Source organism: Sander vitreus, chromosome 3, assembly GCF_031162955.1.
Source record: "Sander vitreus isolate 19-12246 chromosome 3, sanVit1, whole genome shotgun sequence".
Lineage (NCBI taxonomy): Eukaryota > Metazoa > Chordata > Actinopteri > Perciformes > Percidae > Sander > Sander vitreus.
In genome coordinates, this window is record NC_135857.1 from 12,063,673 (window position 1) to 12,076,335 (window position 12,663).

General features: G+C 37.6%; 2 protein-coding genes across 3 annotated transcripts; one reads left to right on the forward strand and one right to left on the reverse strand.

The window, feature by feature from the left end:
- The first annotated feature begins 449 nt into the window (after positions 1 to 449).
- Positions 450 to 5,168, forward strand: LOC144515285 (extracellular calcium-sensing receptor-like). Its single transcript, XM_078245994.1, has 8 exons — positions 450 to 586; positions 742 to 1,081; positions 1,638 to 1,925; positions 2,701 to 3,252; positions 3,350 to 3,571; positions 3,969 to 4,092; positions 4,188 to 4,660; positions 4,749 to 5,168. The coding sequence occupies exons 1-8, from the start codon at positions 576 to 578 to the stop codon at positions 5,166 to 5,168; spliced, it is 2,430 nt and encodes an 809-aa protein (XP_078102120.1). The 5' UTR covers positions 450 to 575.
- A 1,145-nt stretch (positions 5,169 to 6,313) lies between these two features.
- olfcn1 (olfactory receptor C family, n1) lies at positions 6,314 to 11,463 on the reverse strand. Of its 2 annotated transcripts, XM_078245991.1 has the most exons (7): positions 11,242 to 11,463; positions 9,419 to 10,658; positions 9,001 to 9,286; positions 8,093 to 8,917; positions 7,747 to 7,968; positions 7,497 to 7,620; positions 6,314 to 7,284 (listed from the first exon to the last, which is right to left on the reverse strand). In XM_078245991.1, the coding sequence occupies exons 2-7, from the start codon at positions 9,814 to 9,816 to the stop codon at positions 6,371 to 6,373; spliced, it is 2,769 nt and encodes a 922-aa protein (XP_078102117.1). In that variant the 5' UTR covers positions 9,817 to 10,658; positions 11,242 to 11,463; the 3' UTR covers positions 6,314 to 6,370. The 2 variants fall into 2 exon arrangements, with proteins under 2 accessions (XP_078102117.1, XP_078102116.1); XM_078245990.1 differs by having other exon boundaries at positions 7,497 to 7,968.
- Between the last annotated feature and the right edge of the window lie 1,200 nt (positions 11,464 to 12,663).

Sequence of the window (12,663 nt, forward strand, 5' to 3'; positions counted from 1 at the left end):
CTTTGACTACCACATTACAATATCACAACTATATACTGTATGACTTGAATACAGACAATGAAAGAAGCTAAACAAAAAACAGACAACTAAATTATATATCAATAGGAGACAATCCACTTTTTATAACAACTGAAGAATTAACTATGAAGATTCATGTTTTCATTAGGCCACACTAGGAACAAAATGTGTGATGATGTCACAGCTACTGTATCTGGGCAGTCCCCTCTGATGTATGTGTCCTAACTACCTTATAAAAATCAGCTGCATCCTTAAATATCATAATGTGTATGTGGCTCAAAGGGAAGCTTGAGTATTCAGGAGTTAATATTTAGCTAGAACGTTCCGTCAAACCTGGACTAGCTATGACAATGCCGGCTGCAAAGCTTCTTATGCTACTTTCTCTCTTTGGGGGCAAACCTAGCTCAGCTGCTTCTCTGGATAACTGTGTTTTCTTGGGGGAAGAGGAGAAAAACAGTCTGTATGAAGATGGAGATGTAGTTATAGGGGGCTTATTCCCTCTACACTACAGCCCTGTGTCTTCTCTTCCAACATACAAAACAAAACCAACAGCTAATATGCATAAGTAGTGAGTGAATATTTGACTAAATGTGATATTAGTTGGCTTGTGTTGTTCAAAGTAGATTATATTAAATTGGATTATTTATTTATGCATGTATGTGTGTATTTTAATATACACATATATTTGTGCTGTGTGATGAACTGCTTTTCACTTTTGTGCAGTTTCAGCTCTCGCGCCTTGCGCTGGATGCAGACTATGACTTTTGCAATTAAAGAAATCAACCAGCGCAGTGACCTACTGCCACAGCTCAAGCTGGGTTTCCACATCCGTGACAGCTGTAATGACATTTCTGTGTCACAGAGAGCAGCTTTGCTGTTGGTGAACGGCCAGCCAGAGATAGGCACCAGAGTGAACAGAAGCAATGGTCAAGAAAGGAACATTATTTCTAATTTAGGCTGTGCTGCCGTACAAAGTACTGTGTCCCCAGTAATCATAGGAGATGCTGCTTCTGGGTTGTCTATGGCTCTGCTAAGAAGCCTGGGTTCTTTCCATATACCCCTGGTGAGACTGCCTGATAGTGTGTGAGCTTTTGTTGTGATAGTGTTAATAATCTTTCTGTTTTTGCCATGCCTTTTATGTTTGTTTTATATTCATCAAGTACCATACTGTTGCAAATCATTGCTGTACTGGTTAAACCATGCTTCTCTAAAACATCCACTTTACAGAGAAATTTAAGAAGCCCCATTTAATTTTTCAGATCATGCACTTTTCAGATACTCCCATTGTAACATGTTGAATTTACACTTTATCATTCAATTCAAGTGAAACATTCCAAATATGGCAGAGCATGGTTTTCAGTGGAGACGGCTAGAATGTCTTGCTGTTGATCAGACATTCAAGTATACATTGCTTGTAATGCAGTATTATGCTTACAGTGTAAACAATGACAAAATTTATAGAACATGTCTATTTTTTAAACTCATCTTCCCTTTTTACAGTTGAGTGGTTAAGTTGCTTAGTACAGGGAAAACTGCAGTACTGACTGCTTGTAAGGAAGGTGGTATTGTGTGGTGAAATTTGATTCTTGAAGGTTAATTGTTGTTTTCTATAATACCAGGTGAGCTATTTTGCATCCTGCAGCTGTCTGAGTAACCAAAGGGATTTCCCCACTTTCATGCGCACCATGCCCAGTGACACCTTCCAGATCAGAGCCCTGGCCCAGCTGGTTAGATATTTTGGCTGGACCTGGGTGGGAGTCATTGGCATGGAATCTGATTATGCTCGCTTTGCCATCCAGCTCTTCCTGCAGGAGTCGGTGCAGTACGGTGTGTGTGCTGCCTACACTCACGTCTACCCTATAGTCCTGAGTCAGCAGGCTCTAGATGAGCTTCTGGATGTTATTCAGGTATCTATGGGTCAATACAAAGTTTCCATACATACAGACAAGTGGACAAAACATCTAAAAGACAAAATAGCATAAACACCTGCAACAAATACTAGCTTCCTAAAACTTATATTTTCTTTGTTAAATCGATGTTAAGTCATTAGATCAATGTTAAGTCATTTGAGGCCCTAGTTTGTGGTGCTACATTGTGATAGTGTTTAGTCAAGGGCATAGGGTATAGTTGAGAGACTCAATTAAGTCTGAGTTTCTTTAAACAGACAAAAAATATATACTCATGAACATTTATATAACCCTTTCATTTACAACTTTTGTAGTTAAATTGTTCTTTGTTTCGATCACATTACAATAATTAGAAATGTGATTGAATATTTACTGCCCTAACATTAAATCTCAAAGTTTGTTTCATTAAACTTAACCAAGCTTAGTGTTGCAATGCTACAAACTTTGTCCTGACAAAAAATCATAAAGTTAATTCAACTCTTTTCTGACACAGTTTCTCAACTTCTTTTGAACCTTTTCAAGCTGATATATTGAACTAAATTTCCATGTAACATGTTCCTGTTAATTCATTTATTTATTTTTGCTAAAATTTATTTTGGCATGTTCATTTACTGTCCATATTATATCAGTTCATTAGTGCAGTAATTTTAAGTGCTCTATATTATTATAGCTGCTTGAATGTCAATCATATTCATATAAATATGAAGACATCCAATGCAACTTAATGAAAGTTATTGCATTAAATATTAACTATACATATATTTTAACTGTTTAGATGGCTTCACCAAAAGTCATCATTAACTTCTGTAGTGAGTCAGAGATGAATTACATTCTGAGAGAGATCCGACATCGGAATATAACCGGCCTGCAGTGGATAGCTAGTGAGGCTTGGTCGACTGCCAAATCACTCTGGGAAGAGTTTGGAGATCTGCTGACAGGAACACTAGGATTTGCCATCCGGCGAGCTGATGTGATTCCAGGGCTGAAACAACACCTCACGAGTCTCAGACCATCCAGTATTTATGAATCAGCTTTCTTGGCAGAATTTTGGGAAGAGATGTTTAACTGCCGACTGAACGGGTCAGTGAACAGCCACTCTCACATGGGCGACAACTACCTCGACAGATTGCCATGTAAAGGGACTGAGGATTTAAATGCTGTTTACTCTGCCTATTCTGATGTGACACAGCTAAGAGTGTCATACAATGTCTACAAGGCTGTGTATTTGGTGGCCCATGCTTTGCAAGATATGAGTAACTGCATAGTCGGACAAGGGCCTTTACCTAATGGCACCTGTGCAGACCCAAAGAATGTTAAACCTTGGCAGGTGAGACTAATTGTAGCTAAGTAAAAAAATAATAAAGGATGAGAAAGAAAAGCACCAATGTTTGTGTTTAGATAACCTGTTTCCCTTGCTTCCTCAGCTAATTCACTACATGAAGCGTGCACATTTTTCTTCACTGGGGGAGAAAGTCAACTTTGATCAAAACGGTGACCCCATTGCTTATTATGATCTTATGAACTGGCAAAGGATGTCTGACGGCTCACTACAATTGGTAAAAGTAGGTTTCTATGACGACGCCTCGTCTGCTGGACGCAGCCTGGTCATAAATGACTCAGTGATTCAGTGGCCTGTTGGGAAGCAGGTGTGTTCTCTACAAACAGGCTTGAGACCATGTTCACCTCTTAGGCTCTTGTATGAACTGTTGATCAACACATCAGCTAATTTGTTCTCATTATTGTGCAAAATAATTTGTTAAACAAACAGAAGAAAATGTAACCTTCAAATATAACCTGTTTATGCTGACATCAATTGTATGTGAATGTTCCAAACATAAACCCCACTAATAACCCAATATTGATTGTGATAACAACTTGCAGTGAAGTATAACTACAATGTTATTGTAATGTGAATGTCTAGCTAAAGTGATCACACCTTTTAATGTGTATATGAATATACACATTAAATGTGTATATGCAGAGACACTGTCTAATATTAATTAAAATCAGTGTCTTTCTGAGTGGCTGAACTTTGCCTCTCAGGCTTTCCGGTCTGTATGCAGCGACAGTTGTCCTCCAGGTTCCCGCATCGCCAGGAGAAAGGGGGAACCCATCTGCTGTTTTGACTGTGTCCCCTGTGCTGAGGGAGAAGTTAGTAATACGACTGGTGTGTTGTGTTATGGCTTTAATCACTTTTTCTCTTCATCTGCTTGTATCTAATTGTGGCTTTTCTAAACTAAAGATTTCTCTTCTCATCTCCAGATTCTTTAGAGTGCTCACGTTGCTCAGAAAACACATGGCCCAATAAAGGCAGAGATCTCTGCATCCCAAAGACTATTGAGTTCCTGTCTTACAATGAGTTAATGGGTATTGTGCTGTGTGTTGTATCTATCCTCGGAGCTTGTTTTTCCCTTTCCATCCTCGCCATATTCTTCACATACAAAGACACGCCTCTGGTTCGGGCCAACAACATGGAATTGAGCCTCCTTCTCTTGGTGTTTCTTGCTGTCTGCTTCCTTGTTGGCCTGCTGTTCATTGGTGAGCCTTCAGACTGGCTTTGCCGTATCAGGTACCCAGCATTTGGAATCAGTTTTGCCCTATGCATTTCGTGCCTCCTGGCCAAGACAGTTGTGGTCCTAATGGCTTTCAGGTCCACACTGCCAGGAAGTAATGTCATGAAGTGGTTTGGACCCAACCAGCAGAGAGCAAGTGTGGTACTAGGAACAGCTGTTCAGGTATAAACACTTTCCACAAATACACTCTATACAAATCTTTTCAACTGTGTTGATTTAAAATGAACATCCTGTTTTTCCCTCCGCTCAGGTAATAATCTGTGTTGTCTGGCTGCTCACCAGTCCACCTCATGCCAACAACAACACAGATTACAGTGCTACCCTCATCATTGAGTGTGTTACTGGTTCAGAGGTTGGCTTCTGGTGTGTTCTTGGATACATCGGCATCTTGGCCTGCATGTGCTTCCTAATGGCATTTTTGGCTCGGAAGCTACCTGATAATTTCAATGAGGCGAAGTTCATCACCTTCAGCATGCTGATATTCTTCGCAGTGTGGATTACTTTTATTCCAGTTTATGTGAGCACAGCAGGGAAATATACAGTGGCTGTCCATATTTTTGCTATTTTAGCCTCAGCTTTTGGTCTCCTGTTTTGCATTTTTGCTCCAAAGTGCTATGTCATAATTCTGAAACCGGAAAAAAACAGCAAGAAAAACTTGATTCAAAGATGAAAATGGCATTACATGTTTTGCTGAATAATTAACATGTATAAGGAAGCAATTGCAATGAAATATGTAAATTATGTGTTGTCATAGAATAATGCTGCAAATCCAATAAAGCAAATGTTTTTTTAAATACTGTTGTGTCAATACTAGTTGCCCCAATGCAAGTACCACATATGTTGTCATCCAGAGATTAGTACACCTATTACTTTATTAAATAGAATTTTAGATGAAGTGGAGCACATCCCATCCATGGTTAATGTTATCTTTTATGTATTATTATTATTTAAAGTTGTATTTGTATTAGTTACAGTGTTTAAATGAAATAAAATTAGGTATAGAAATAAAATACAATTGATCCAGAGCCAGATGTTTGATTTTTGTCTATTGGCAATTATACTTTAGACAAAACAATGACGTTTTTGTGAATTATTACTCATTTGTATGCATGTTAAATGTACAATTAATAATTAAACTGTGTCCCAAAATATGAGGAATCCATATTCTTTTCACACAAATATTTCCCTTTTTGTAACACATTAGTTATACACAATCTAACATACACAGAGTGTAAATACTCTTTTATGAAACAATAAACAATGCATGATATTACATAATGTAATGATTTGTTAACTAAAATTACAATGATTCAATGAATATGCAATACAAAATGCTCATTCATCAATTACTGGCAAATGCATTCAGTGATAATTAATAAATATCAAATAATAATTTCCATCCATGGTTTTCACTTACAGCACAGTACCCCTTGTGCATCTTTAATGTCAAATTATGTAAAGTATTAATTAAATATTGTACTTATTGATGAAAACTGTATTATATAAAGTGCTACATTTTGATTTAGTCATATTTTACTACTTCTGCAGTACATCTAACTAAAATGGAAGAAGTCTATGTCTGTAGGAAACAACCTTGTTGCATAGTTTGGGGGACTTGTTATCCTAAACAGCTAGCTATTGGCAAATAACGCATAGGTTTTAGCATTGCTAGGTGGCGCAACTATGTCATGGCATGCGTATTGCTCAGGACCTAAGGAAGCGCAATGTCGAGTGTAAAGTTATCTGGATTAGAGGTTCTCGAAAAAGCTGCAAGCAGCAAAACCAAAGATCAAGCAATCGGCACTAGTGGGTACTGCACTAGTTATGTACAAGGTAGAAGTAACAGTAGCATTATTGTGTAAAATTAAGAAATCATATTTTTGAGTTCAAAGTTTTTCCCATGACATGCTTCTTGGTATTTTTCTCTGGCTTGATCAATATTATGTAACATTTAGGTGCAAAAATACTAATTAATAAGCCAAATGCTGAAGACAAAATTGCAAATATTTCCACAGCTACAGTGAACTTCCCAGGAGAGCTGACGTACGCTGGGATAAAGGTGATCCAGACAGCACAGAATATTAGCATGCTGAAGGTGATAAATTTGGCTTCATTAAAGTTATCAGGTAACTTTCTTGCTAGAAATGCCAGGACCAAACACAGTATTGCAAGGATCCCTATGTACCCCAGCACTGCATAGAAAGCAGCCTCAGAGCCTGTGTTACATTCTAAAATAATCTTCTTATTGCTGTATCTGAAAACCATGTCTGGGAAAGGTGGGCTTAATTTAAGCCACAACACACATATTATCATCTGAATCAAAGTGCAGGAGCAAACTATCGTCCTTTGCTGTGCCGGACCAAACTTTCCTGCAAATTTGTTGCCAGGAAATGTGGCTTTGAAAGCTGTAACAACAACAATAGTTTTTCCCAAGACACATGAAATACAAAGTGCAAATGTCACACTGAAAGCTGTGTGGCGCAGCATGCATGTCCAGACTGTGGGTCTGCCGATGAAAGTGAGGGGACAGAGAAAACACAAAAAAAGAGAAAACAACAGGAAACAGCTCAGCTCGGAGTTGCTGGCCTTTATCACAGGAGTCTCTCTGTAGCGGATAAAGACCATCATTATGGTCAGGGACAGGGAGGCCCCAAACAGGGATACAACTGTGATAGCTATTCCCATTGGCTCATGATATGTCAGAAACTCAATTGTTTTAGGAATGCATTTGTCTTTCTTCTCATTGGACCAGTATTCCTGTGGACATGGTGTGCAGTCGGCTGCACCTGTTGAACATGATCAGAAATAATCAGTTCTGTGTCTGGATGTTAAATTTGCAGAAAATAAAAATAAACTTAAGTAAAAAATGCAAGTAAATAGACAATTCAATATGGTGCAGTAACAGTAATATTTTTTAACATAAAATATATGCAAAGAATAAATACATGCTATGATATTGGATTGTGTATGTTTGGGTATGGCATACATGCCTTCATACCTGTTGAGTTGGCTATAGTTCCATCAGCACATTGGATACAGTCAAAACAGCAGGTGGGTTTCCCCTTCATTTGAGCTTTCCTGGTTCCTACTGGACAAACATTAGAGCACACCGACTTCGGAACCTGAGAAAAAAAAAACAATGTAACAATGGTGCAGCCATATTTGATTGATCTTATTTTTTCAAACAGGAGATCCCATGCTTCAAAATGTGTAAGCTGAGTGCATGAAAAAAAAGTCTTTGCAAATACCGTTTTCCCTGTCCTCCACACAATTTCTTCTTCCTGGATGCTGATCTTATAATCACCGTTAGCAACAGATGCAAAATTACCCAGTGTGACATGTTGCACTTGCCCATCTTTCAGCTGCCAGTTGATAATATCATAAGAAGCAGGAAAGTCACCATTGACATCAAAAAATACATTATCCCCAAACTGATTCCTAAAATGCACCTTTTGTAGGTGATCAGTGACCTGAGGAAAGGAGCAGATTATTTATTAGATATTTCTACGTGTTCATATTGACAAGATAATTCGTATAGATACATTCGTTGGTCATTTGCAGAAGATATTGTAGATTTTACTTTTTGTTTCTCACCTCTTTGGGCTGAATTTCTGATATATTCAAACATGGCCTCATTGTTTTTTCCCCGACTGGCTGACAAAATACCAGCTGATGCAGGGCATGTGCAATGGCATAAACTGCTTTATACACATTATAGGACACTCTGAGCTGTGTTACATTGAAGAACACATCCTGGGAATTCATTATTGTCTCATTGCCTTTGCATATTTTATTAGATGCCTCAGTACCTGTGTGTTCCCCAGGTAAAACAGGTTGACAGCTGACCATAATCTCCCAGAAATCCCTCACAAAGGCTGCACTTGGATCAGTATAAGGGCTAATGGCTGTAAGAAATGGTTTTAGATTTGGAATAGCCATCTTCTGCACCACAAATCCTAGGGTTCCACCAAAAGCTTGGTAGATTTCAGGTGTGGAGGGTCGAGTTGCTGTTATCCAGGCCTCACTAGCAATCCACTGAATTCCTGTAATATTCTGTTTCACAACCTCTTTCATCAAAGGATAAAAGTCACCCTCTGGAACAAAAGCAATGACGACTTTGACAGTCGACTGCTTGATCATTTCCACAACATGCAGAATTTTATCCATAGTGTATGTACGTAGAATTGTACCAACAAATGCAATACAAACCCCAAGCTTTTGAACCTCCTCAGTAAAAGCCAGGATACCACTTCGCCCATAGTCATTGTCTGACTGTATGACCCCAATCCACTCCCAGCCAAAACGTTTGACCAGTGCTGCCAAAGCTTTTGTCTGGAAGTAGTCACTTGGGATTGTCCGAAAAAACGTAGGGTATTTAGATCTGTCACTTAGGCAGATACATGTTGAGAAGTAACTTACCTATAAAAAGAACATCAAAAATGTCACAAAAACTACAAAAGCATTGACTCTAATGCAATAAAACCTCTCATTTAATCTCTTACTATAGGCACTCCAAATGGTCCAAGAGTTCCAGCCACAGCTATAGACTGAGATGATCCTGACTCTGCTATGAGGGCAGATATAGCTGGAGGACAAGGGGAATTCAGTTCCATTTTCTCTGGTCCACTAGCCAGTGTTAGTGCAGCACGTATAGTATTTGTAGGAGATGCACAAGAGTTAAGGATCCTATAGCCAAGAGATATATTTGAGAGGAGAGCAGGATCTTTGTTGATTTCTTCAATTGCAAATATCATCATTTGGGTCCATCGAAAAGCTCTCAGGTCAAATCTAAAAAGGTTTTGGTGATTGAAACAGGTTGTAAACTACAGCGCTGCTGCTGTACATGTACATACATTGGCATGTGTGTAAGATAAGAGTAGATGAGCACGTGCGAAGTAAAATAGATATATCAAAACTTACCCTTCACACTTCACTCCAAGTGGCTTGCTCTCAAACGTAGAAGTTCTACTTATCTCTTTGTTGAAAACCGGAAAAATCCCCCCGATCATTATGTCTCCATGCTTGAACAAACTTGGCATGTCAAACCTACTGAACAGTTCACAGCCAGAAACTCTGTTCAGGTAAAGGACATACAGTGTTAAGATAATAGCTCTCTGCAGCTCATGCATGTTTGCTTGGCATCTTTTGATAGAGGTGAGGACACAGCTCTTATAACAACTGCGCGTGATGCAGGTAGACCTGCTCACTTCATAAAAGGTTGATTTATTTCCCACAGGGCACAACAATCTTAGATGGGTAATATTTGTACAACAGGGAAAGATGATTGTCATATTCAGAAAACACAATATGCACACCATCTTGCATATACGCACACACAATATCAACAATAAAGTTTAAATCAGTGTTGGGCCTAGAAAGCCTTGTTTTGTGCAGCATTGCAAATAGGTACTGGGATTTATTTTGGTGGACGCCCAAATGCACAGTTGTGTATGTGTGCACTTGCTCTATATATTTTGCATACAAACTTACACACATAGAGACAGCCTACATTTGAGATTAAATGTAGAAAATATATAAGATTCACAATGAATAAATTAGAAAAGAAATGTGCTATCCTGTTTGAACAATCTGTTTGCTGTTTTATTTTATTTTTGTTTTTTGTTTTTTTGCCTGTAAAGCACTTTGAATGACCTCTGTGTATGAGAAGGTGCTCTATAAATAAATGTAACCCACTCCTGGGTAAGTACACCTTCGCTCTAGGTTCGTGAGGAGGGGAGTTCAAGTGCAATGAGCAGACGCACACCAGGGTTAAAGTTACTTAGACTTTAGTAACCAAATGTGTAATTGAACCAGGCAAATACATTTACACATGTAAAAAAAATAAAATGGGCCCTTTGAAAATAAATAAAATAAATTGTCCTTTAGGTTGACTTGTTGTGTTTCCTTGAATTTAAATGAAAGTTCATTTTCCAATCCTTGCTTCAAGTGTAAAGTCAAGTTAGTCAGTGTGTGGCTATCCGAAGAGTGATGACCAGTGCAGTGACCAGTGGTTGGTACAATCCTACCACGAAGCAGATAGGGCACCCGGCTCCTTCAGTGGACAGGATTCAGTGACAGAAATCAAACTGGGTTGGCTCGCCATCTATGGAGATCGATGAATCTTCTTCCAGGACTTTTCAGATCCAACCAAAAACTTGACCTGCATTCACAACCAGGTTATAACCTTTTAAGTTTCATAACTCGTTTCCTTATGCAGGTTGCTTTTACATTCATCTATCAAATGCTCCCGTGTTCACATGTTGTACAACATTAACTCCAGTGTGTAAAAATAAATATTTACAGAACTGCATATACTTCTACATGCTGAAAAGTAGTGAATACCATTCAGTTAACCAATACAAAGTAATCAGATAGAATACCTTGAATTCAAATAAGTACTTCAATTCACAACAGCAATAAGCTTACAATTGTACCAAAAGATAATTAGTTCGTTTCAGTATAAAGCATTGGGATAAAGACTTCAAATTAGCACCTCATATGCATTTCACACATGAAAACATAACTTAGAATCAGGTTTAACCTTTCAAAACAAAAGTGAAAGCTTATTTCAACAAAATATCTTTCCATTCACTTGATAACTTAAAATGTACCACTCATAGTAAAAGTACAATACAAATACACATCTTTCTTTTATGGAGATATTTCTTAGCATAAATCCAACTAAAATATGACATGAGTGATTCAGGCTGTTAACTAACATAAGGATGAACAGGCTAGCTTACCGAGACAGGGTTGTGACAAAAAACTTGTCTTCATCAAACACTATTTAAAAGTTTACAGTCCTTTTATTAAATGTTCCCAAACAACTTCAGTGTCTTCATTAACTTCTTAATCACTTTTCAAGGTTCAGCACCTCCAGAAACTAAATATGGCGCTTGCAAAACAAAATTACCGTCTTCCTTCTCTCTCGTCTGTTTTCCAGCACCGCATGTAGCTAACGTGCATCGTGGTGTTTCAAAATAAAAGTACCTAATTGTGACTTAAGACAGTAAAAGTATCTCTTTATCAAAATGATGTTTTTTTTACAATGACAACTTAATTACTATGAACTTTCTTATCAAAATGATGATTTGTAACTATTTATTACTTCTCTTCTTAATGTATTTATCATCTGGGTTACATAAACTTGCCTTGCTTTGCTTTACACCATTTTCAATCCAGAGATTCTGCAGTTTTATCAACTCATGAATTTTCTGCAGTAAATAAAATCATGCTGCATGACATAACCCTATATTTAAACCATCTCCAAACCTTCCACTTATGTTTTATTTTAAATTAAACTCAATAATTTATAGCCAGCATTTTCATTGTGACATCAGAGCTTACCTGAGAGCCTGCAGCTCACCTGTCTGTGTGTCTCTGTGCTGCTCAAATAGGCCAATGTTGTGCAATAATAATGTTCTTGTGTTTCCATCTTGCTTATTATTTGTTCATATATGTACCCACAGGTCATAAGAAATCTTATGTATTAATTTGCAGACTTCCCAAGGTAGAAAACATTCGTAAATCAAACCAAATGTCAAACGCATTAGGGATACTTTTAAAATATGGTGACTCTGGTGCAGCAGTCTATTTGTGTTTTTTGATAATGGGTGATGCTGATTAGTTTTATTTTATTTGACATGTGTGTGTTTTTGTAGCTACTTTTTCTGTCATGTGAAACTTTTTTAAATGATAATAATATTTAAAATCTGTTTTATAGGTGATGAGGAAGAGACGTGAGAATGGGGCTTCTGTTAGTAGTGAGTTTTAGTTTAGCTGGTTAATGAGTGAGAGGTCTTTGTGGTAGCAAACGAGGTCACATGGTCTTCAGTGTTCCCCAAAGGAAAGTTTAGTTCAGGGTAGAGTGCTAATGCCAGTAATGCCCTTTATTTATGAATGCATCAATTGATGCATGACCCTGCATTCATGACTAATAAACATATGACGTCATGCATATAAGTATGATTCATTTCAAAGGGTTCTTGCTAAAATATGTAATTAATTAACTATTATTAATTGTTTTATTAATTATTTATTCATACTTATTGAGATTGTTCAGTAATATATGCACCTGTAACTATATCTTGAGTTCCAAAGCATAAACATGCACATTTATAATGGCTTATTTGTTATTACTATATTATATTATATTATTATTATTG

Excerpts from the sequence above, each read along its gene's own strand:
- LOC144515285 (XM_078245994.1), top strand. Across the intron at positions 3,253-3,349 it reads AGAATGTTAAACCTTGGCAG|CTAATTCACTACATGAAGCG; the intron begins GTGAGACTAATT and ends TTGCTTCCTCAG. Across the intron at positions 4,093-4,187 it reads AGAAGTTAGTAATACGACTG|ATTCTTTAGAGTGCTCACGT; the intron begins GTGTGTTGTGTT and ends TCTCATCTCCAG.
- olfcn1 (XM_078245990.1), bottom strand. The coding sequence starts at position 9,816 with ATGGTGTGCATATTGTGTTTTCTGAATATGACAATCATCTTTCCCTGT. Across the intron at positions 9,287-9,418 it reads CTTGGAGTGAAGTGTGAAGG|ATTTGACCTGAGAGCTTTTC; the intron begins GTAAGTTTTGAT and ends AAACCTTTTTAG. Across the intron at positions 8,918-9,000 it reads GACCATTTGGAGTGCCTATA|GTAAGTTACTTCTCAACATG; the intron begins GTAAGAGATTAA and ends TTCTTTTTATAG.